A 27,214-nucleotide genomic window follows, 5' to 3' on the forward strand; every position below is an offset into this window, starting at 1 on the left:
AGCCGACATAAACCTTTACCAGCAAAATATTACCTCAGGATCTTTAATATGACACGAATTACAGGAAACAACCAGGGCAAATTGCAAAGATGCAATGATTTTCGTAAATTTTGCGAAATTTAAGAATGCGCAATATAATTTATAGTTCTGCAAACGAATAATATTTGAACAGATATGCAAATTTGCTACGGCAATCTGTATATTCCATGTCCGCAATTTCTGGCCATGTTATATCCGTCCGGTCTGTGTCGGCCTTTAAGGCCCCTATTACCGAAATTCGCAGTCTCGCGCGAGAAGACAAGCAAGTTATACGAGTAACGGTACCCTCGGCGAAAAACCCTAGGAAGCCTCTTATATAAGTCAGACGTCAGGAGTTGTGCTACAAGTGGTGTAGTTGTAATCCGAGACATCACGCGACAATCACGATATGTTAAGACGTTCTTGTATCGTGCCCAAGCTGGTACAGTGTGAATACTTGATTTATTTCTTTGTGCTGTAGAGTCGGTATGTATCTAAATTCTAATCTCAATTACTCTAACTTTAAATTACTCTGATATATTGATTTAGCCATAACTAGAAATAGTTCTTGGAAAGCGTTATTTGTGAAGGAACACCACTTGAATCTCTAATATTATCGCATTTTATCGGATACAATTTGTGATGCGCCAAAAATTCGACCAGCTTTTGATTTGGAATTTGAATTTCCGAAAATTGCATACAAAAACATAGCAAAATTGCCAAGTTTGACTGCGAATTATTGTAATTTAACGAAGATATAGCCCAGCGAGGTTCTCAAATTTTGTATACTTTTGTGCTATGGCCGGAAGAGTGTAACTATCAATTAATTTCACACTTCCGCCCGTAATACAAAAGTATACAAAAATTGCTACTTCACATGACTATATTAAGTATATTTATATATTTTTCTATGTTCTACTTGAGATTTTGTAGCCAAACTTGGCAATTATACTAATTTTAGTAGGTTCTTTGTAGCTCTGGTGATTTATTTCCTTCTTGAAACCTAGATCATAAGTTGGCCTAATGTATTATGCAAGTAATCCATTCAAAATAGCCGAACGAAATTTGATATTACCAAGCATTACTTTACTCTCGACGGCCAAATACAAGCGGGTAGAAGCCGATGCACGCGAATATCGAACTCAACTACGAACGTAAAAAATAAATCTTTAGGGCCATTGTACAAGTCATGCAACGTCTCGAAACAATCCTGGCCTAATTACAACTAACAATCGGCCACTAACAGCGGTTTAACAGGCCTAAGTCCTTTACCTAAACTTAAAATAGCTGATAGTTTCCTGACTAGAGGAGAAAAACCACCTCAAGGTATTGATGAAGATGCTGTATCCAACGAATAAGCTACTTTAACAGTAACCGCGCGACATTCCAGGAAGGTGAAAAGAAACCCAAACCGTTTTACGTGCTTTATACCTGAATGTCCGGATAACGCATGGAAGTTTCGTAAGCTTAAAGCGACGATATGGTGTTTTTTCAGGAGAATAATTGGGTGCTTAGGTCTATTCTCGTCCCCGGGGCGTGACTTTGTTTTAATATAATTCCGTAATTTTTGTCTCGCAAATTGAGACGCGCAAAGCGACAGCGACGGAATGCGGACGTTAGAACAAGTAAATATTTATGGAAGTATCCGAAGATATCATCAAGGCGTTCCAATATGGCGGATGGCAGCATGTGCGAAGTGAGCTCCGATGTAAACGATTCTTACTCGGTAAATGATTGCCTAAGTAATCTGATAACGCTACAAATAGACGACTATTACGGTGGATATATAACTACTGATCAAAAAGGGAAGCTAAAATGGAAGGAAAGCCATGAAAATCTTATAGATTTCGTGACGAAAATTCTCAAGCTAAGGGGAAAATGGACATCACCCGGCGGCCACTTAAAGTTGTTTAAAGAAGCCACAGGTTTGATTACAATCAGATTCCATACTAATTCAGGCTCTCTTATAATCCAAGGCGAAAAAGGTGAGTCATTAGCCAATACTTTAATCGAAAAATTTACGAACATGCATTTAAATCCTGTGGCGAATATTATTGAGGACGATATAAACTCGCTTGACCCAGGAAAAGGTGATGATTTACAAGATATGTCTATTATCTTGACAAAGGATCAAATACAGGACACTTCAGCATTTAACGAAGTTATTCCAACACAGGAAAATATGGTCAATAAACAAATTAGGCATATAGATATAACTTCAACAGATGATTGCTCCCAAACAACTAACTTAGCAATGCAAACCCCAACACACAACCAAGAAGCGACTGGGAATTCACCACAAAATATACCTGAATTCGACACAGCTAGCACCTTCAATAAAGATCTGTTAACGTATATTCGTCAACTAGAATCTAGAGTAGAGAAATCATTTGACATGTTTTCGAGCGAACTGCGTGAACTTAGAGCGGTCACAGAACTATCAACTGAAATTAGAGCATCTCGTTCTTTAAATGAAAACCTATCGCTTAAGGAAGAAAATTCACGATTAAAGAGCAAAATCAACGATCAATCATCCCTTATATGTAATCTGGACACAAAGGTAAAAGAACTGAATGACGAACGAAACAGCCTATTAACAGTTGTAAGACTGCTACATGTAGAAAATCAAAATACTATACAATTCCAGCAACAACAACTAGCTCATTTACATACTAACACATGCAACCAATATACCGGTGTCTCACCATATAATACACATAGCCCACTAAATCCCGATCAGCTGGAACAACAATATCACCAACAACATCTACCCCCGCAACAGCAGCAACAACCCCAGCGGTGTAACCTCGCGCAGCAGAATCAACTGCTAAAGGATCAGCAACGGCAATTTCCCCAGCCACGACAAACTCAACATATTCCCCAACAACAGCAGCAACAGCAGCAACAAATCCAGCAGCGTAATCTTATACAGCCGAATCTGCTTCAACAAAACCAGCAGCAGCAATTTTCACAGCCACAGATAACTCAACATCTACCTCAACGGCAAATTAATCAGCCACAACAATCTCAACATATACCCCAGCAACGGCAGCAACAACCCCAGCAGCATAACCTCATACAGCAGAATCAGTTTCATCAAGACCAACAGCAGCAGCAGCAGCAACAACAATATCATCAATCACGCCCAGACAACGACACTTCCAACTCCTCACCAAACCAAACTCAACAGAAAAATCAGCAACCATCCCATCAACATAACCCAACGAATACTTACAAATCCCGTGAGCCCCCTAGACACGATGGGACGAATCTCACAGTTATCCTGGGTGACTCTATGACAAGAGGTATCAACACAAAGAACATGAGAAGGTCAACTCTCAAGAATGTGACTATTCGAACGTTTCCCGGCGCGACAGTAACTGACATGATAGACTACGCAAAACCAAGTCTACGCCTTCAGCCAGCTAATATTATTATACATGCTGGAACCAATGATCTAAAATCCTGTGAAGTAAATACTATTACCGAAAACATCTCCAAGCTCTGCGACGAAATCTATAAATTCTGCCCTAAGGCTGACATTTCACTTTCCCAAATAATTACTAGAACTGATAGCCCCGGTATTAAAGACAAAGTTACTCAATTGAACAACCTGCTCCAAGGTCTCTGTGAAGCCAGAAACCTAAACTTAATAAAACACGAAAACATTGATGAGAGAGGCCTGGACAGATATGGTTTACACCTTAATCCTTCTGGTAGTGACCTTATGGCGAGGAACTTAATTAACTTTATTCGGCACTTTTAGTAATACTAGATTACATATTTTAAACGGCTTGAATTCCAACCAACCCATGCCAAATATCAATCTAAACGATAATCCCTTTACTCAAATTCCTACGAAAGGCCTAAGTTTTTTCCACTTAAATATTCAGGCTATTACAAATAAATTGGACCAAGTTAGACTCATGATTTCTGAATCTATTCGGGATCGTAATAAAAACAATATCATATTTTGCTTCTCTGAAACTCATTTAAATGCTAGCTGGTCTGATGCAGAACTGCAGATTGAAGAGTTTAACCTTATTAGAAAAGATCGAATTTATGCCTCCGGTGGAGGTATTCTAATTTATATTCCTAATTCAATTAACTTTAATATCGAAGGGACTTAATGATAGATAATGTCAGTTCTCTCGAGTGCGTTTGGTTGGAATTTAAGCACCCTAATACCAAATTATCAACCGGGAAATAATACCCATTGGAGAGATTCTTTAAACTGCACTTTAGGTATGGCCGATAATGAACGTAAAGAAATTATCATCTTAGGAGACTTAAACACTAACTTTCAAGACAAACGTTCCTATCAACCACTTCATGTAATAACATCTCAGTACCAACTTGAACAACTTATTAATATAGCTACTAGGCCAATATCTGGAAAAGTAATAGACCTTATTTACACTTCTCAGAAGGATAGGGTCATCCAATCAGGCGTGCTGAATATTGGATTAAGCGACCATCTGCCAATTTTTATCTCCAGAAAAATTAACTCTCGGATTAAGACTAAACAAAGCCTACATACGATTATTAGCTATCGTAAGAAGAAGGATTTTATCCCGAGTAATGTTGGCAATGATTTAGTGGAAGTAATTCCGGCAAGTGTTTATGAAAAGCGACCCAAACGTTCTCTTAGACCTTTGGCATTCTCATTTTATAAAAGTTTTGAATAGACATGCACCTTTGATTAAACGTAGGGTCAGAAGAAACAAACTGCCAGGATGGTTCAACTGTGAAATACGTAGCTCTAGTCATCAAAGAGACTATTTCTTAAAGCAATTTCTAAAAAGCAAAAATTCCAATGATTGGTATGCTTACAAAAAGTGGAGAAATAGAACCGTTCATATCATTAAAAAATCAAAAGAGGACTACTATAAAAAAACTGTTCACATACATAACCCACAACAATTATGGAAATATTAAAAGTATCTTGCCTACCAATGACACTGCTTCCCAGATAACTCTTAACATCAATGGTAGGGAGATCAGTGATCCTACTGAAGTAGCCGATCTCTTTAATGAATATTTCTCTTCCATTGCTGATAATGTTGATTTAAGTTCACAAACCAACCCAATCTCTACTCATCTGCAATTCCAAATAAATCATACAAAGTTTTAAATTCCATCGATGACAATCGATGACATTCAAAACTTTGTTGCGTCATTAGACCAGAACAAAGCTACCGGTCTTGATGATATTCCCGCTTATTTCATTAAATCCTCAATTCAATCATTGGCATCTATTATACTCCACATTTGTAATTTGAGTATTGAATATGGTATATTTCCCAACAAGTGGAAGAAAGCCAAACTGATTCCAATCTATAAGGCTGACATCCGTACCGAGAGAAGCAACTACAGACCTATCTCTATACTGCCCATCCTATCCAAACTCCTAGAACGTCATGTTGCCGATTCATATATGAAATTTCTTAGTGAAAACAATATTTTGTCGAATTGTCAGCATGGTTTCCGAGCTCATCATTCTTGTGAATCTACTTTAATCTTAATTTATGAACACCTTCTTAATAACATTGAACAAGGCTTGATCAATGGAATGTCTCTTATTGATTTCTCCAAAGCATTCGACTTAGTCGACCATGACATATTATTACAGAAACTAAAACAATATGGAATTACACCCTTGGCGTTAAGATGGTTCAAATCGTTCCTGAATGACCGCTATCAACAAGTACAAATCTCTTCATCCCTATCAAATCCTGCGATGATAAAATCTGGCGTGCCCCAAGGCTCTATTCTAGGCCCAATTCTTTTTCTGGTTTTTATTAAATGATTTACCCATCTACATCAACAAGTCCAAGCCCTTTTTGTTTGCGGATGACTCTACTATTATTTCTTCCGGAACTAATGTCCGCGAACTTAGTGACTCCCTAAAGTCGGACGTTACTTCAGTGTCATATTGGACTACTCACAACAAAATGTCCCTCAATTCGAAAAAGACTAAAATTATGAAAATATTCTCCCAACACAAATTTTCAGATCTTGACCCAATAACTATTGAGATTAACAACCATACTATTAAGGAGATCTCTTCTGCTGTTCTACTTGGTGTTACATTTGATCAATATTTGAAATGGGATAGGCAAATTCACACTATCTACAACATAATAAACTCTAGACTATATCTATTAAAACGCATACGCAGTCACCTTATTCTAAAATGTCGTATTCAGTTTTACTCTGCACTAATCTACCCACATCTATTATACTGTTGTACACTCTGGGGAAACGCAAATAAAGAACTAATAACGTGCCTACTAAAACTACAGAAACGAGCTGCAAGACTAATTCTTGAATTACCAACCGAAGTACCCTCAATATTACTTTTCCGCCAACTTAATTGGATACCTATTTTCAACTTGATAAAAATGAGAAAAATTCTTATGGTTTTCAATACTTTAAAAACTTCTTGGCCACCAGATCTTCGAAGGTTGTTTGTTTACATTCGCGACTCTCACCCAATTCAAACTAGATCGACAACGACAGATTTAAAGATCCCTTTAGTCAAGACCGAGCAGGCTAAATCTAAGATATCTTACAGTGGTGCAAGTCTATTCAATTCTTTACCTTCTGAGTTAAAAATCGTTGAAAATTATTCACCTAACTCTTTTAAAAAAAAGCTTAAAACCTTTTTTCTTCAATTAAACAATGAAGTAGACCATGTAAATGAATTTAGCTGCACTGTATGCAAGCATATCATTCGTTGCCAATGTTTCTCGCGATGAAATCTTTCATATTACCTTTCGAGGGCCATTGGGAAGAATACCTTAAGGTAACAATGTGAACCCCTCATGAAATAAAGTTTTAATAATAATAATAATAATAATAATATCTTATGTGCGATCTCGAGAATGAAAAACTATTACATACTGTTTTCAGTGAAGAAAAGATGATGTGTCCAAATGAATTCTGTGTCGGAAAGATTGCTGATGAATATTCATATTTCATACGACTTTATAATGTTAAGATATTAATATTAAAGATTCATGTAGAAAATATAAGAAGTTACCTTCGATAGTAACGTTCTCAAGACCCGATTGTTCTTCTTTGACCTGATTGTTCTTCCTCAAGATTGTGAAAGGTTGCCACCAAATCTGCAAATCTCATTTTTCGACACAAATCTCACCTTTTGAAACATTTTCTGCCAGACGCATTCCCCGTCTCGCTGTCACTTCACGCGCGATCTCCCGCGAGATAAAGATTACGTAATTAATATAAAACAAAAACACGCGCCGGGGACGAGGCTCTCTTAGGTCAACCTACAAAGAAAAGACCTTTAATTGGGATGAGACACAGTTCATATTAATCATATACAGGACTGCTTTTCCTTATTGATTTGGTTCATCTTTGAGATTTTTTTATTATTATTGTTATTATTATTATTTTCATTATTTGCCATCAATTTTGCGAAATAAAGCATGGGCGATTGAGCATTCACCCTGCTGGAGTATTCTTAAGATGAAAACTAACCCACAAATTCTTAGTAAGACAGCCATTCTGAAACTGAACATATGGCTCTTCGTCTCGTATTTATAAATCAATAGTCTATTATGTAAGAGTCTTCCACTTGTTTTAAAGTATTCTTGGCGTCGTGAAACGTGTGCTTTAATTGAAACCGGGCTGTTTTTCTTATTTTTAAATATTTTTTATATCATAATAAAATAATGAAATATTATCTTTTTTATTTTATTTATTAATCATATTGAAAAATTCTCAAAAAGCCATACTCACACGAGCGCAAAAAACAGCGACAATGATGTTAACGGTGCTGTTTGTTTTTATATGTAGCAATGCTTAAAAGCCACTTAGGGAATTTATTCGCGCGAACTGATAGGTCATATAGGTATAGGAAGCGATCCTACAATCATTGACAAAAAGCATTGAAACGACAGCATATTTTTGCAAGTAATCAAGTAAAACGTATAATAAAATGCAAATGGCACGTTTTCTACCCTTTAGCACCCTCATCCCTCCCCCATCCCACACCCACCCCGCAATGTCGGTATAACAAATGATGTATTGATGGCAAACGACGGGATATTGATGCTAAATACAACATTGTACGAGGAGAGAGGGGGGGGGGAACAAGCGTAAAAAGGCTTGCTGTTCCAGCTAAAATGTCAATGATTGTCTGAATTTTTTGTTATTTCATTGATACGGAAAAATTCCCTCCTTTGCATGCCCAATTCTTTGTTCAATATGATATTTATTATCAATTATTAGCGAAAAGAAATTTCCAATCATTTTAGTGTATAAAATTGCATAACTTTTTATTCATGGAAGGCAATACTCAATATGTTCATGCCCATGTTGCTATTTTTGCGATTTCACTATAAATATATTATTCCAGGCATGTCCGAAATAACATGTGCAAATTCCAATTTACATATTGTTTTTAGTTATTGTTAGTTAGTTATTGTTCTTGCTGATAATTGTTTTCCGCTGAGTAGTTTCTCATACGTTGCTTTGTTCATATCACATACGTACGGACGCAACATGGAGCTTCTCCAGCAGTATAATGAAAGCTCCTCGTCTGATAGTGACTTTAACTACGAGTTACAGGCTAGACAGGTTCGCCAAGTGTATTTGGTAACATACAGTCGGGCAAACACTGAAAAATTTCCAAGTAGAAAGTCTTTTGCCGACGCTGTCATTCGATCCTTTACTCAACGCTCAGCATCTGTTCTTCATTGGTGTTGTTCACGGGAAAACCATAAGCATTCAGGTGTGCACTATCATTTGGCTATTAAGCTTGATAGAAACCAACGCTGGTTACCATCAAAAAAATTCCTAAAAGAGACATACGACATCTCTGTACACTTTTCGAATGTTCACAAGAACTATTATACGGCATGGCGCTACGTGACCAAAGAAGATGCTGAATATGAAGAAAGCGAAGGGCATCCATGCCTTACTAATGCTGCTGAACCATCTACAATGAAAGCTCATGAAGCCATTGCATTAAGAGGTCAGAAAAGGAGATATAACGAATCAAAGCAATGTGTTACTGTTGATGCATCACCCGGGCCATCTAACGCTCACAATAGTAAAAAGGGAACTCGAAAACGTGAACGTCTTTGATCGTACGATGTATCTCAAATTATTGTTTCGAGAAAAATAGTTGATCGCACCGCGCTCATGGCATTTGCAAATGCCCAGAAGAAAGAGGGAAAGACGGACTTGGCCGAATTTATTATAAACAGGGGAACTAAAGCGGTAAATGAAGTAATAGCCAGTGCGTGGGATATGGAAAATGCGCAGGCGGTGATTAAGCGAAAAGATAAAACACGCATGGAAATTTTGAATGAGGCTCTAGAATCGCCGTGCACATGCAATAATAATAGTGAATGGGAGACGTGTGCTCTGGAGACATTACACAATAATCACATACCGCCAATACAATTCTCCAGGCACGTCAAAGAGGCGCTTTCCAAAGAGCGTGGAAAATACAGAAATTTGATGCTCACCGGCCCAGCGAATTGTGGAAAGACTTTTCTGCTTGATCCCTTGAATAAGATTTACAAGACGTTTACTAACCCGGCATCGACGAGTTTCGCTTGGATTGGGGCTGAGGAAGCAGAAGTTATATTTTTAAATGATTTCCGTTGGTCGCCACAGATCATTGCCTGGCATGACTTATTGCTTCTGCTCGAGGGTCAGCAAGTCAATTTACCTGCACCCAAGTCACATTTCGCCAAAGATGTGGTTTTCAAAGGCGACACGCCCATATTTTGTACGACCAAAAGGCCAATTATTTATGTTCGAAATGGATCGATGGACGAGCGAGAAACCGAAATGATGAACGCAAGATGGAAAATTTTGAAGATGACTCACCAACTTCCTGAAAACGAACAACGAGAAATCGAGCCATGCTCCTGCTGTTTCGCACGACTCATCTTAAACGCTTGCGATTAGTATGCTTATGTATTTGTGTCACTTCATTGAGCGCGAGACATGACAAAATATAAGGTGAAATTATAATATAATGCAAGATATTGTATTAAGTGGTGTGCTCATTAGTTATTTTTGTCCTTAAAGTCAGTGAAAATAATTGTAGTGAACTTATATAATATTGGCAAATCTCATTCAAATTACGTGTGCAAAATATTAATATGTAAACCGAACGTGTGTAAACACTTAACGACGCTTAACCGCACTTAACCGCACTTAACCACACTTAACCACACTTAACCAAGTTATTATTCAGAAAAAATATTCTTGTTTCGTTTTTTATTAATAGTTGGTTAAGTGTGGTTAAGTGTGGTTAAATGTGGTTAAATGTTGTATATTACACAACATCACAATTATTTAAAAGTGAATATGTTGTCTTTCCTAGCCTTTGCAAAGTAAAAGTTTACCACCTTTCTGTTATTTTCTTATGCCACCATTGCACGTGAACATTTCAACGAGAATGGAATAATATCAGTGATAAAAAATGTATTGTTCAATTGAAAGTTATAACATCATGCGTATGTGATACGTAATGCATTCAGTTAGGAAATTGCGATACATCAGATATACATATATAAATACCAGAATTATTTCATATTTTGTTGTAGAAATCGTACTGCATTATGCCCATAGTAAGTGTACTAAATATAAATGTTCAATATTTTGTTCTTCTTCCGTTTGTTGCAACAATTTCCGTTAACCTTTTGTGCATGGACGCAATTGTTTTATCGATTAGGTTTCTGGGCGTTGACCATATATTGTACTTAACCATTTGCTTGAACTCTTCCCAAGTTTGGCATGTGACATTGTTTTGTATTATGTGTTGATTAATACGCTTTCGGACGATGTGAAATACATTTTCAATGGGGTTGAGGTCTGGTGATCTAGCTGGTATTTTCTGCATCGTGTAGCTCATATTTTCTACTGCTGCCATTGCTTTGGCTGAAGTTTGAGAAGGGTCGTTATCCATTACAAAAATCTTTTCATCGGCCTCCTCTTTACCAGCGATCTCAAAAAGCGTAGGGAAATTTCTACAGATAAAACGTGCGAAGAAATCTGCAGTCTTTTTTCGTATGGTTCTGCAAGTATCACCCCTTTTCCATATGATATTACAACAATCATATGCAGCCTTTTGCCTCCAGCCAGGTCCTTACTCCCTTTGGTGGAAATAGCCAATCCTTCACCCTTCTTACGCCACACTCTGCTCTTAGGCTTCACAGCATCGCTCATAGGATTGTTTTTGAATACAAACGATACGCCGTCCAGATAGAACGCCACGCCTTTTGTCCAGTAATCTGTGGAGCAATGTTTTATTTTTGATTTGGCGAATACAGATCGCAGTTTCAAGTCTTTTTCCGTCAAGATACCCTTGCGGCGACTGGTGCGAAACGAGTAACCAAGCCGCCGGATTTCTCGACAGAAGGTTCTGTAGTGTGCTTTGTTGAGTGGAATGCCGCTTCGCTTAACTACGTCCATTACCGTAAAGTTCGGGTCATCCCGCCGTAGTGAAAGCAGAGCTCTGTTAATCTTCCTCAAGTCACGCGATGTCAGCGCCCTACGCCTTCCACGTTTGCAAAAGTTCTTCGCACCTTTTGGTTTTTTGTGTTGCGCCCGAACAATGCGCCACACGCTACTTTTCGACATATTTGCTCTTACTGCCACTTGCCGAAGCGAGTAATTCTTTTCTTGGAACAAGAATCGTGCGAATGCACGTTGCTCTGCCGTCAGACATTTCTTGAATGCCATTTTTCAGTGATCGAATGTAAAATAATCATACTGACGTCGTTTAATTAATGACGTCATTTAATCAATGACGTAATGCTCAACTTTCACGCTGATTTAAATTAAAATTGATAAACTGGTTAATACAGAGAAGAAAAAGGCTTCAAAATCTGCGTGGTTATTTACAGACAATCATTGACAAAAAGCATTGAAACGACAGCATATTTTTGCAAGTAATCAAGTAAAACGTATAATAAAATGCAAATGGCACGTTTTCTACCCTTTAGCACCCTCATCCCTCCCCCATCCCACACCCACCCCGCAATGTTGGTATAACAAATGATGTATTGATGGCAAACGACGGGATATTGATGCTAAATACAACATTGTACGAGGAGAGAGGGGGGAGGGGAACAAGCGTAAAAAGGCTTGCTGTTCCAGCTAAAATTTCAATGATTGTAGTAATGTCTACCGAAGTTTCATTCATTCCTGCAGATAAAAACAAAAAAAAACAAAGAAGCCCTTTCCGTTTACGGGCGTCCATATTGGACAGTGTACACGTCCGAAGTTCTGCTCAAACACTGCTCATATCCTGACGTCACTGTACGCACAGAAACTTTGCTAGTGTAAACCGGCCTTTAATCTCTCCATGAGCTTTCACGTATGAGATGTATAAATCACGTATATTCTCATGATGAGACGTATGAGGTCACGTATAATCTCTGCATGAGGTTTCACATATAATAATTCAGAACGTGAATATATGAATATCATGTAAGCATGTTTTAGCCGTTATACCTTACTAGCCTACGTTAAAGAAAATATGGCAAATATCATAGCAAATATAAATATAAAAGCTGAGCCAAGCTTTGAAAGCCGTAGTAATAGTTAAGTTCCACCCTCCACCTTTATACAGCCCGCCAATTTCAGTTCAATAACACGCAGTGTGTTCTTGTCCGTCAGATATCCACTCTCTTCACGCCATTTTATTTCATTCTTGTCACAATTACATTTTTTTCCACCCGCACAGTTGTCATTCCACATTAATATCTTCCACTGTCGACTGCCGCTAAGCTATCATAACATTCATACTCAAAACATTGGCCTGGTTTATATCTAATCTTCTTCTTGTACGAGCCTTTAACATTATGTCGATCCACGACGTTTTTTTGACTTCTTGCTTCAATGTTAATTACATTCATTGATCTCACAGTTTGGCCACTTTCTTTAGTCTATATATTAGATTTTCCAAGATCTTGGTATTCGGATTGTGTTTTGTTTTATACTTTTTTAAATTGATGTTTCTTACCTTTTTCTAATTTACTTTCAACCTCCTTTCCCGCTCATATAGTTTGCTGTTTTGGGTCTTTCCTTTGCAATTAAATGAATTGCTCTTTCGCTGTAAGCAGCTAATTGTCATGTTGGTCGGTTAATTCCACGTGTAAGCGATTGGAGGCTTGATGCGATCTCAAAAGGGCGCATAAATTATGTTTTAACATCGGCGCAAGTATACTTTGGATTGGCAATGTGTGTATGAACAATTCATAATCATGCATGAATATTGTGAAAATTGCTGTGAAAATGAAAGAAGAATCTTTAAACTAAGGGCAGTTCATCTTTAAAAATACTGGTTAATTTTCATTCAAATCGGCCAATTATTTGCAAAGAAATGCAAGTTGGAACGAGCCGAACACTTTTGAGGTTGTCTGGCCGTGCGGCAAGAAACACTACCGGTCAAAGCTTATGTCCCTTCGGGTTTGCCATCTGCGCATCCGTTCTGGTCATAACAAGGCAGTTCGCGCTATTTTAAAAATTGTTCAAATTTCTAATCTTTTACATTTTTCTGGAAACAACCCTTGTGTTTTTATTAAAAACCATAGCGCGAACTAATATTGTGTTGATTACACAGACAGTTTTCATAATATAACAGTATTATAATATAGCGTTCAAAATGTAAACATGGCGTTTATTTACATTACTGTACAATCGTTTCTAGATATCGCCCAAATTTGCACGCTACTGCATCGGCTTATTCAAGAGTTTTATAAATTTTTATATAAATCTACTACCTGCTTTTTGTAAAATAACTGCATGATTTTTAGCCGGTCACTTTGACATGTCCTTTAACAAAACAGCTCGCCGCCATTTTGAAAAAATCTTGGTGCAATTTTTCTTGCAACTTGCAATGCAATTCTACTTTTAAGATATGCAAATTTGGCATCTACCGAACTTTTGTCTTTATTACACTCCATGGCGCTTCTTACACCGACCCCGCTAATTTACGTCCTATTGCCCTTCAATCCATTTCTTTAAAAGTGTTCACCTCATATCTTCGCAACGCCATGTTTGCCTAACAGCTAATAATTTTATCGAATAGAAAATTCAGAAAGCTCTCGCTTCCAAATAAGTCCGGCACGTATTAGGGACCGCGGAGGGGGGGGGGGGGGTCTGGGGGGCTTTAGCCCCTCCAATAATTTTCTAAATACATGTGATTCCTTTATAGCGATTTTTATATGGCCATAATAATACGAATAAAAACTCCTTATAGTAAGTTGTGCAATCATAATTATTTGTTCACTATCCGTGTTGGTGAACAATGTTTTCATTGAAGTGTTTACAAGAAAAATATAGATAGATAAGTATGGACCCCCCCCCCGAGGGCTCACTCTTTCGGCTTCGCCAGCCCCCCCCAATCCAAAAACTGCTCCGCGGTCCCTGCCGGTATTCTGTGGCCGATTATCGTTCAGTTTTGTTGCCCCCCTTCGGGCACTACTTGAAAACAGGATATAAAATTGTGATAAATTATAGAATGTCTAAATTCACTTGTTTTCACCTTAACAAATCTGCAGTTTTCGAACATTTCATCTTCAAAAAATCAGTGAATTTGCATGTTTCGCAATACACCGACGCCATTTTGATTTAGGAAATGTTGAGGATACTTGGTGTAATATACGACATATATAGCAGATTCAGCAGTTTTATACCGGTATTTAAATGAAGTTTCCCACATTTTTGCTGTGCAAGCAGGTTTCAACAAGAAAGCTTTGAGTGGAGTTTTAATAGGTTTTTCGCAAATTTCCATAGTTTTTCAAAACTAAATTAGTCAGACTTAAACAACAATTAATCGAAAAAACATCCGAGAATTTGCGATTTTTTATAGCATTCTGCTCTTGGAATTTACAAATAAATAAGAACAACTTTATTTAAACGCATCAAAATCATCCACGAGCGTTGTGTTTCTAGTCAATTTATATAAAATAATTACTACACAATTCTTTTCCAGCATACCCTTTCTTTTATATTAACTACTTTTATAATACACACGTTTTCTCAACAAAACTATTTACAACATCTCAGTTTTTTGCCAAAGTTACTTAGCAACGCCAACATCTATTTAATACGTGATTTGCAACGTACAACTACTGTACATGGTAGAATATTAAACATGCATACCAAAGTTGATATCAGCCTAATGTTTTAAAAACATGTTGCTGAGCCGGACACGAAACCAGGAAAAACTTTAACGTGTTCTCCCTCCCATGCTGCAGCAACGCTTTTGCAGGTTAAATCCAACACTTCTCTTCCTTCTTAGAATTGAATTTTGGTAATTGTTCCATTGTGTTGATCTTTCTTTCTTTGACCCGAAAAGAAAACACATAACAAATTGGCAGACAACAAAGTCTATAGTTGTGCAAATAAGAAAAGAACGCATTATCCTACAGCCTTACTACCCTATACACTGATGCTACTTTCTATAATAAACTAACTTGCTATGGTTAAAACTATATAATACAGAAACAACATACTATATATCTTAAATCAATCTCAACCAAATAAAATTGTGGGAGAATTACGAGCGCCTTATAATTTTAAAACACAAATAAAATGCTGAACTCAACCCTTTTAATCGGACAGCTAATACCACAACTGATCATCGACGTCATCTCCGAAATCCAGATTAGATCCTGATCCTTCAAGTTCATCATCGTCATCAGATTGAGCCAGGCCATAACTACTATCATCGTCGTTACCATCTTCAACTACTGCATTCTGGCAATCACCACACGAACATAGGTCAATGCACTTTAAGTCAGCCTTTTTGCAGGAACAACGAACGCATGGTCGAGCATCCAGTCTTGCACTTGCACTCAACACACTCAATTAATGATCGCGGAGCGGGTGGGCGTGTCATGCAAGTTATCTCCAGCTCTTTATCGTCAAGCGTTCAGCCATTGCCAAACCGGTAATGGAAGATCGACTTCTGCACTTAAACACTGATACCATGTTGCTGCTTGATTGCTAATGCCATTACCGGCAAAAGCATGAAAGCCTGGTAAACAAAGAGCAACGTCCACGATCAAGAATTTAGAGATAATTGGTACAAATACGCAACGACGTCTATCTCCCGTGCCAGTCAAAAAGAAAATCTCTTTCTGCATCTGTTAATGGTTGCATGGCAATTGCAGGTATAAGAACATCTGTATCAGGGCTTTTGATTTCACCTCAACTTAAAAACTTTTTCCAATGTTTTGGAACATTCTGATCTTTTCCGAAAATGAGAACTTTCTGGACTCCTTTTTCACTTTTCAGCTCTTCGTTGTCTCTTTGCATTCTTTATGCTCAACTAAGGATACCTGTCTGCAACAATCTAATCGTATGAAATTATACTTTCGTTCTAGCGTGATGAGGTTTTTAAAAGAGCATCATCGTCAAATGTTTTCCATTTTCCTTTCTTCGACTAAATAACTGCCATAGCATCTACAATCAGTGCATTGTTGTTAAATGTATAAACATTGAATTCTGGATTTCCAGATTCATTTTCCCATACTTCAGCAAGTTTAGCCTTGGCCAACTTGGCAGTTTTCACAAGTCCTCTCAAGTTTTCATAAGGAAAATGTTTGAAGTTTGTTCTGTTTCAACTTTGTAAAGCTGTCTGGGTCTTCGCTGAACAAACTCGTTTTTAGTGGATTGATGATACTAAGATAAAGGCGTTGGCAATTAACTTCGTCAAAAAACTGAGATGTTGTAAATAGTTTTGTTGAGAAAACGTGTGTCTTATAAAAATAGCTAATACAAAACAAAGGTTATGCTGAAAAGGAATTGTGTATAGTAATTATTTTACATAACTTGACTAGAAACAAAACGCTCCTGGATGATTTTGATGCGTGTAAGCAAAATTGTCGGATGTTTTTCGGATTAATCTTAAGTCTTCTGACTAATTTAATTTTGAAAAAGTATGAAAATTCCTCTCAAAGACTCCTTGTTGAAGCTTGCTTGCACAGCAAACATGCAGGAAACTTCATTTAAATACAGGTATAAAAGTGCTGAAACTGCTATCTATGTCGTATATTACACCAAGTATCCGCAACATTTCCTAAATCAAAATGGCGTCGGTGTATTGCGAAACATGCAAATTCACTGATTTTTCGAAGATGAAATGCTCGAAAACTGCAGATTTGTTAAGGTGAAAACAAGTGAATTTAGACATTATATAATTTATCACAATTTTCTATCCTGTTTTCAAGTAGTGCCCGAAGGGGGGCAACGAAACTGAACGATATACGGCCACAGAATACGAAGGGACCGCGGAGCAGTTTTTGGATTGGGGGGGCTAGCAAAGCCGAAAGAGTGAGCCCTTTTGAAATTGCTCCTTCTTGTTTGTCGGCCATCGGTATACGAGAAGGGCTACACCAGAATTCAACGTTTCATACTTCGCTTCAAATGGATAATATTTCAACAACAACTTTCAAAATATACCCAGCTAAGACGAACACTCGAAAATACAATTTTTACGATGGGCAAAATTCAGAAAGATTTTTAAGGATGTCCACGAAATGGTCATTTTTTCCTGAAAACAAATATATTATTATTTAGCAGACCTATCCCCGTTGTTTGGTTTCTCTTCGCATTAACCGCATTTCTAATGCTGCCCGCGCCGATCGCTCCCTAATTTTCCCGTCCGCTCGCAGTATTATGAAACGCCTGTGGAGGAGGTAGAACTTGTACACTAACTTCAATATAACGATTATAACAGCTGAATATTCCACACCATTAATAACAGTTAGCCGAGGTGTGCTTCATGGAGACTGTTTTAGTCCGTTACCTTTTTAACTTGTGCTCATTTGTGTGTATATATAATAATTTATGAATTATGAGGTGTAGTAAGCGAAAGTAGGCAAAGTTATGGGCGATATTAGACGACATTAGTCGATCTTGGCCTTCAAAGTAGGCCTGCTTCTCAGCATTGCCTGCTTCTCTATTACACTAAGTGCTGAACTAGAAACAGTCATCAGTTCTGGTATGAAAAGTTTAAAAACTGGGGAAATTTATGTGTAAAATGATGAAAAATACGAAAAATATAGTCGTGCGAGTTTAGCATAATGTGTATAAATTAGTATTATATAATATTATTATATGACAAGCTTCAATTCCGGTGAAATGGAGCTCAGTGATTGGCTGAGAAGAATTTTCAGCGGTCAATTACTTTCCCGTAATGGACCGGCGTTAGGGGGGATCCATTACGAGATGAAAAACAGAGAAACTCTGAATGAAAAAGGCCCAAGTACATGCCCAAGAGAAAATTTAAATGATTTTTGAAATTAATAAGACGTCTCCAGACAGTTTGGGTAAACTAAATAACTCAATATTGTTTTTGTTTTTATCAAATCCGTACCAGCTCAGTCTGTACAAAAAGACTTCGGTCCCATATCTCTCGGTAAAACCTCCCCTTCGGTTAATAAGAAGTTAGTAATTTCTACAACATTTGGCCGCTCCGCATGCCGATATTTTCACAGTTTCTATATTTTGAAATCAAACCTTTAAACTTTCCAGCTGTATAGTGGTGAATATTCGAATTTGTTAATTTAGCTTAAAAGGGCCGGGAGGGAGAGTTTTATCACATGGTGTATATCATATTCTCATAAAAAAAATTTTTCAGGATGATGAATCTTTTGAGAAAAGATTTTATATGTTGGTGGATTATTGTAATTGGGATATTGGAAGGGGTTCAAGGAACCGTTTCCAACACCAAGTATATCACTCGCTATAACAAGCTTTGCACTAGTCCCTGTGATCGTAAATATGGAAAACGCTATTGGTGCTACACAGAAGGAGCTCGAGCATCGGATAGTTGGGAATATTGTTCGCGATCACCAAACGAGGATATCGAAGGAAAGAAATGTAAGAATGCGTGCGCTGAAAATGGGAAAAAATATAACTGGTGTTATCTTCTCGACGGAGGGTGGAACTATTGCGGGCTTGTTCAAAACAGACTTCAGCGCTTCAAAACCAGATATGGCTATGACTGTGTTGACGACTGTTCGTATTATCCAAGCAAAGGATATTATTACTGTCATACAAATAGTAATTATGATTATTGTTCTCCGAATTCTGACACAACTATTTATGGAAAGGCATGCAAAGGTAATAGCAAGTGCGCTTCTCATGGTTATTCATATACATGGTGCTATACAAATGATGGCTGTTGGGATTACTGTGGAGTAGTTAAATGGAATTCTTGCGAAAACGCTAGAGGAAAGCGGCAGATTGAAGAACTATGCATGAGAGATGCAGGAAATAGTATTGATGTCGCATACCTTATGGGACGTGGGCAAATTGCTACTGATCAACTGAGCGCTGCTCTTACGCGCAGTGCCCATGAGGCCATCGCTGAAATTGAGACTTCGCGAATACCACAGCAACCACGTTCGAACATTGTTAACGATAGACATTCTAACTTTCGTATCGATTTGCAAGGAATCCATTGGTGGGAAAATCAAAATTACTACAATCTCCAACTACAAAGAAATATACCTCGGCAACCTTGTCAATCAACCACCTACGCCACAGTTCTCGTTCCTGTAGCTCAAGTAGGAGGTCAGTATATGACTTCACGACGTCTCAGAAATGCATTCATCACAAGCTTATTAAGAAGAGAAAACGTTCGAATAATTGTTCGATCGACTCAATCCAACCAGAGAAAAAGCCGAGGACTGTTAGGAGAGGATGAAGGACCTGAAAAATACTTTATCCAAGATGAGCAAATAGAAGAGAATTTGAGTGAAGGAAATTTGGGAGGCTTCGAGTGAAAGTTGGAATAACAGTTCTTTATAGTCTGTAAACATTATAATTATTATCATATACCAAATATGTGTTTAGAATAATATATGAGTAGAGTACTCAATATACAAAGTATAGAGCTAATAAGACGTTATAGATACAATAAACTTGGTTACTTCATATGACTTTATTCACTACAAATTTGTTTCGCATAACAGGCAGGGCTTGCCACACTCATCAGGTGAAATTTTAATTTCACCTGATGAGTGTAGATAGCGCTGCTTGTTATACGAAACAAATTTGTAGTGAATAAAATCATGAAGTAAACCAAGTTTATTGTATTTTATAACGTCTAATTATTATCATATATACTTTTGTTTAATTAAATTAGATATAGTTGCATATAAAAATGCAAACTGCTTGATTGAACTGTAGTTATACATATACATACAGACTTGACTTGTATATGAATCAAAGATTTGTAATCCAGGCATATTGGTTTGTCGATGAATGTTCTCCGGATTTAAAATTGTTTTTTGTTCTGGTTTTGTCCTTTGCTGTTCCATCAATGCCAACATGTTACTTTGCATTGCTGTTGGTGTTGTTGCTGCATGGTCAGGCTCTGTAATAAATGCTGTTCTGTAACTGTATGCTGTGCAGTTTGTTGTTGAAAGCATGCCTCCAATTGCTTAAAAAATGTTGTTTGCACTTCTTGTTGGGCTTGGCGATCCTCTTCTCTTGCTTTTTTTCTTCCTCTTGCATTTTTTGCTTCTTTTCGATTGCTTCCTATAGAAACTGCATCCACTTCTTTGAAAAATTTAGGTGGGTATAAAGTATACTTATTACTGTCATAAGAATAGAAGAAGAGACCTACGAAATATCAGACTTAAATTTCAATTGCAATTGTCTTTTCAAGTCTATCGTTTGGTGTTATTCCGGGGTCTTTAGCCCAAATACTCGCTGAGATATTTAAGTTTTGCTTTTCCCGACAATATTGTCGGGAGCAATAGTGACCAGACGGGAGTGAGTTTTTAAATGAATCATTTGTGACAGAACTAGAGAGTTTGAAAGTGGACATTGTGGCCTTGGAGTCTCGGTTTAATAGCGAAGTGCTGATTCAAATTGATTCCCTTCCATCAAAGCAAGATACCCTTGAATCTACTATTCGTAATCAAGATCAAATTATATGCAAACTTAGCGATGATAACATGCTTCTCAAATCAAAATTGTTGTGCCTCGAAAAGCTTTTATCTGCAGTGATTAACAAATCACAGAACAATAGTCCTGTTTGCTCCTCTGATGATCTTGCGAAAACTGTTAACGATCAGGGTAATGATGAAATACATTTGAATACATTACCGGACAATAGCCCAGCGCCCATTAGTGGGATTAGCATTCTTGAAGAGCCTGTGTTGATTGTTCCAGATCAACCTGCGGCTATTGTCCAGGGTCAATCTACCGAACAGTTTAACGGTGATCAACCGCCATTTTAAATTCAAGTTTAAATTTGAATTCTTCGCTCCTACCGAATGTTAATACTTCCCAAGTTGAAGAGGCATCGCGGCTAACATTCTCATGAAAACAGAATCACAAAGCAACATAGGATTTGCGATCGAAAGCATCACCATATTCACGGCCCAAAGCATCACCATAATTACGGCCCAAACCATCACCACAATTACGGCCCAAAGCATCACCATAATTACGGCCCAACTGAAACATCACCATAATTACGGCCCAACTGAAACATCACCATAATTACGGCCCAACTGAAACATCACCATAATTACGGCCCAACTGAAACATCACCATAATTACGGCCCAACTGAAACATCACCATAATTACGGCCCAACTGAAACATCACCATAATTACGGCCCAACTGAAACATCACCATAATTACGGCCCAACTGAAACATCACCATAATTACGGCCCAACTGAAACATCACCATAATTACGCCCAACTGAAACATCACCATAATTACGGCCCAACTGAAACATCACCATAATTACGGCCCAACTGAAACATCACCATAATTACGGCCCAACTGAAACATCACCATAATTACGGCCAAAAGCATCACCATAATTACGGCGCAAAACATCACCATAATTACGGCCCAACTGAAACATCACCATAATTACGGCCCAAAGCATCACCATGATTACGGCGCAAAACATCACCATAATTACGGCCCAAAGCATCACCATAATTACGGCCCAAAGCATCACCATAATTACGGCCCAAAGCATCACCAGAATTACGGCCCAAAGCATCACCATAATTACGGCCCAAAGCATCGCCATAAGTTACGGCCCAAAGCATCATCTCGAAGGAGTGAGAATATACACGGATTTCTCAATAATACTGCGGGTTTACTGCGCCGGAAGTCTTTGGATTCAGCATGTTTGAAAATTGTAAGATATACAAAAATATTTCGGTTCTACGACTAATCATAGTCCTAACCTAATCTTGGGGATTAAATTCTTGTCTTTACGATTTACGGAATATTTTTAAATTTCTTCCCAATCACCCTCACCCGCTCTGGCGAACATATAATTTTGCCTGCATAAATCAGTAATTCGTTCAACTTGACTGACCTTGATTCAAAAGAGAATATATGCAGATGATTTAATGATTTAATAAATCTTTCCCAATATCTATTAACAAAGAAATAGTAATAGGGGGGATAGCAGTAGGAGGAAACTAAATTCCTATTTATAAACTGCTCTCCTGGAAACTAAACTAAAGTCAGCAAGATAAATAATAAAGTTAATACTGAATACAGATTTTGAAAAAGAAACAGCATTAGTTTATGCTTAAAACTAGACATTGAAGTAGCTTCCAAAACTTCGCTGGTAAAGAGTTCCAGTCCAAGATATAGCGGTTAAAAAACGAGAACTTAAAGTAATTAGTACGTGCATGTTTAGGTCTTAACTTAAAGTTATGGTTAGATCTAGTACGAGATTCAACCACAATATCCAGGGGCCAGTTGTATGACAGCCGGATAGCGCTATCCCGGCACCGGATAGTGATTTTTTTAACCGTTCTAAAAATGCTCAAAAAGCGATAAAATTTCATATTTGGGACCTGCAATTATTGAAGAGGATGCTTGATTTAAGAATACTAAGATTTATTCAAAGTTATAGCAAACAAGGGGCGAAATTTAAGCGATTAAAAAAAAGCACTATCCGGTGGATAGCGCTTTCTGGCTTTCATGCAACCGGCCCTAGATGTTTAAATTTGTCAATGTCACAAAGCCCAAACATGATCTTATAGAGCTCAACGAAACAATGAACCTCCACGTGAACGCTCCAATGAATCAAAAATTTTACAACACAATATTTCGACTATATACCCGCTAAAAAATTCCGCCACTTGAAGACGAATGAAAGTTAATAATTAATAAATTATATATAGTAGCTAATTATCACTCGTGAAAACTGTCTTTAAATGTCACAAGCTTTTCGAAGGCATCAACACAACTGCCATAAATAATACCGATAATATCACAGTAGTGAATACAGTTCCATAGAAATGGTCTTTGGAAAACCATGTCTCGAAGATGAACGGTCCAAAAATCAATCCAATGCGGCCGGCAAAGACACAAGCGCTCGTTCCAAGGCTGCGAATCTCTGTTGGGTAAACACGGGATACACACGTGGTTAGGAGTGCAATGTCTGATAACATGAGGTCTCGAGAAATCATTGTGACTATGAGTAATGGAATACTCAGGTTTGCGACGAACAAAGCGATGATCTGTGACACAAGTGTCAACAACGTAATTATTAAAAGTACTATTCTCGCATCAAAAACTTTACAACACAAAGCGGCTGCGATAATGAGCCCAATACCTGGCAAGGTCATCCAGACCATAATGGTATACCTATGACGGATTAATAATTCCTCGTTTTTTAAACCAGAGGATGAACTGCCCGCCACGTCAGACGCGGTGTAGATGAAATAACCATGTGAAAGGTAGGTGATACACGTCGCGATACAAGCACATATTGTGATTTTCCAATAACCTGATCGAAATAGCTGTGTAAAATCTGCCCTCTGTATCTCAGGACCGTGTTTCCGAAGTATTGTGTTGCTGAAATCCATTTCAGGCGCCAAATCATGAAGAATGTTCAAAGCTTTCTGCTCGTCTCCTGCTGCAAGATAAAAATGTGGTGATTCTGGGAGAAATACAATACTACCGATAAGGACAATTGCGCTCGGAAAACACACGGTAGCCAGAGCCCAATGATAACCGATCACCGAAAGCTCCATTGAAACAACAGCCGAAAGTAGATATCCTAAATTGTAGAACACGACTGTTAATACTGAATACATAGAACGGTATCTTGGAGGAAATATTTCAGCGATGATAACATATGTTTGAAATGAAATAGTCGCTCCAAAGCCGACAAAGAAAAGGCTTATCCAAAGCCAGTAATAGTTTGTTGAAAACGCGCTCACCAATGCGGAAACAAGTATGAACGTCGCACTGGTAACTATTGAACGCTTTCTACCGTATATGTCCGACATCAAACCCCAAACCATTGTTCCTAGAGTCATTCCTACAGGTATTGACAGTGTTAAAGACCCAGCTGTAATTGCAGAGATATTCCAGTTTGATTTCAAACTAGGAAGTATGGCGGATAATATGGTCGTCCCCAGGCCACATGTAATATCTACGAGACAAAGCAATACAAACACTTTCCAATGATCAAGTCTCAATCCTATATCATCAAGAATCTCATCGATTAGGCGAGATGTGAAAAGTTCGTCGTTCAAGTCTGTGGCTTCCACGTCGGCATGCGAAATGAGTTGGTATTTGACTTTGTCGTCTACACTTTCCACGTTTTGCTCAGATGAACTTTGGGCTGTAGAAAGCGGCATAGTTGGTAAAAACTGTTTAAATTTCGTCCACAGTCGCTCCATTTTCATTCGTTTGGTTAGCGTGGAAGATAAAGTTATATTGTTGCCGTCACTTCGCATATACGCGTGTACTGACCACAATTGTTATGATCATGATATGAATAAAGACACACGCTTGACCAGTGAAGCCTAGTCTCAAGAATTCGAAGATCGCATTTGGATATCTCGATGAAACACCCCGCCAATAATTGCAGCTACAATGCATTTATCGGAAATCACAGTGATTTTCATCACATTCAATGATCATTGGCATTGTACTGATGAAGCTTTGAAGTTTACAGTATCAAATACTGTCCCGTCACTTTGCCTGCATAAAGAAATTCGTTCAACTTGAATGACCGGGATTCAAAAGGAAATATATGCAGATATTTCGACTACCCGCTAAAAAATGTCGCTAGTTGAAAACTGGCATAAAAGCCAAGATAACCAGGGGGCAGCGTCTTCAAACAACTTAGCATCAAATGTGGTATAATAACTGCCTAAAATAGACAAAACACTTCTCGGCGTTTCGACCTGAGGGCCTTCGTCAGGAGAGTTAATATGAAAATAAATAGGGGAGAATACATGTTTTGTATGGGGCCATGGGGGCAAAACACACGATAAAAATGGGCCAATAGAAAACAAAAAATCAAAACAAATTGGAATACATTACATTGCCAAGGAGACGCCTGATTGTGAGCTAACAATAGCCCGCAATGAGGGAAGCCTGATCAACAACGAAAACGTATTACAACCACCTTTGATATAAACAAAGAAATTGGAGTCATATTACTCTGGGCGAAGTAGCTTAAATGAATCTTTCATTTATGCCAGAAGGATGGAGAGTGCCAAGACTGTGAATGAGTCACATTTCTTGTCGTTTACGGCTATAGTTAGTACCGGAAATGGGACAGAGGACTCTAAATTTCATGTCCGTGACACAATGATTACCAGAGGTAAAGTGTCTGGCAACAAGCTTGGTGTTATCGTGGTTGTTGACCGACCTACGGTGTTCACCAAACCTTACCCTTAGAAGGCTTAGAGATCTTCCAGTTTCGCCGATATATAGTAAACCACATTTGTTACATGAGATGCTATAAATGAGGTTGGAGCAGAGGCATGCGGAAATGGTGCGGTTGTTATACCACTAGGCCTGTCCGATTGTGCTCGCAACTTCTAAGCAACTTTTAAAATTGAATAACTGTTCTGTTTTCCAGCTACCTGGAACAACTTTTGCTTTTTTGGGTAACGGGAAGCAACTTTTAGGCTTATACATGATCCATACTGCTAATTGCACACTAATTATTAAATAAAATCTGGACTATTAAGCTAATTACTTATTCACTGGCACAATCGGGAAAGGCCTATATCCAACATTTGACACTGGCATAAAAGTTTTAATTAAAATTAGCACATTTTATAAAGTAAGTATCACTAATAAAAACTTTCTTTAAATGTCACAAGCTTTTCCACGGTAGCAAGACAGCTGCTATGAATAATGCCGATGTTATTGCAGTAATGATTACAGTTTCATAGAATTACACTTTGGAAAACCATCTCGAAGATGAACGGTCCTAGGATCATTCCAATACGGTCGACAAAGACACAAACGCTCGTTCGAAGGCTGCGAATCTCTGTTGGGTAAACACGTGATACACAGGCGACCATATGTCTGATAACATGAGGTCTCGAGAAATCATTGTGACTATGAGTAATGGAATACTCAGGTTTGCTACGAACAAAGCGATGATCTGTGACACAAGTGTGAACAACGTGACTTTTAAAAGTACTCTTTTTGTATCACAAACATGAGAGGACAAAGTGACTGCGATAATGAGCACAATTTCTGGCAAGTTCATCCAGACCATAAATAGAGCTTTAGATTTGACTACGGCTCCCGCTATATACCAATGCGAGATTCGTCACGGCTATATTTAAAACCAGGAACGGGGAATCAAGGAACGGGGAACGAGGAACGGGGAACGGGGAATGAGAATCTCCGGAATCTTTAAAACCCGGAATGAGAATCTCCGGAATCTTTAAAACCCGGAATGAGAATCTCCGGAATCTTTAAAACCCGGAACGAGAATCTCCGGAATCTTTAAAACCCGGAATGAGAATCTCCAGAATCTTTAAAACCCGGAATGAGAATTTCCGGAATTTTTACATCAACATTAGCTTGAATTGTGCATTTTGTACTACAATCACAGATCTTTATTTTTGATAAACACGTTCATATAAAATCCTCTTTATTATGTAATTATATATATATTACCCCATTCAGCAATAAAGTCACATTCTATAGCTTATAAAAGGTAATACAAAGTTGTTTTAGCACATTAATTAAAGGCAATACAAGGTTTTTAAATATAAAATTTTCCCCAATTTCAAAAATTAACAACAATAATAGTATTCAACAGGAACGAACTACAACTACGGAATAAAATTTGAAACAGTCCCATCATCAGCTCAGTGTTTTCACTCACGGTAAACATTCAATTAAGCTTCTAGCGACAGCCCTGC

The 27,214-nt window shown here is 37.9% G+C and overlaps 1 protein-coding gene and 1 pseudogene across 1 annotated transcript; one reads left to right on the plus strand and one right to left on the minus strand.

Annotated features, from left to right (window-relative positions):
- Positions 1-3,224, minus strand: part of LOC114540651 — a 32,113-nt pseudogene extending 28,889 nt beyond the window's left edge.
- On the plus strand, positions 438-19,940 carry LOC114540652. Its single transcript, XM_028560774.1, has 2 exons — positions 438-504; positions 18,665-19,940. Exon 2 carries the CDS (start codon positions 18,666-18,668, stop codon positions 19,812-19,814), a length of 1,149 nt encoding a protein of 382 aa, XP_028416575.1. The 5' UTR covers positions 438-504; position 18,665; the 3' UTR covers positions 19,815-19,940.
- The last annotated feature ends 7,274 nt before the right edge of the window (positions 19,941-27,214 follow it).

This window comes from Dendronephthya gigantea, unplaced genomic scaffold (assembly GCF_004324835.1).
Source record: "Dendronephthya gigantea isolate DGI-Jeju-01 unplaced genomic scaffold, DenGig_1.0 000244F, whole genome shotgun sequence".
NCBI lineage: Eukaryota > Metazoa > Cnidaria > Anthozoa > Malacalcyonacea > Nephtheidae > Dendronephthya > Dendronephthya gigantea.

Excerpts from the sequence above, each read along its gene's own strand:
- LOC114540652 (XM_028560774.1), top strand. The coding sequence starts at position 18,666 with ATGATGAATCTTTTGAGAAAAGATTTTATATGTTGGTGGATTATTGTA.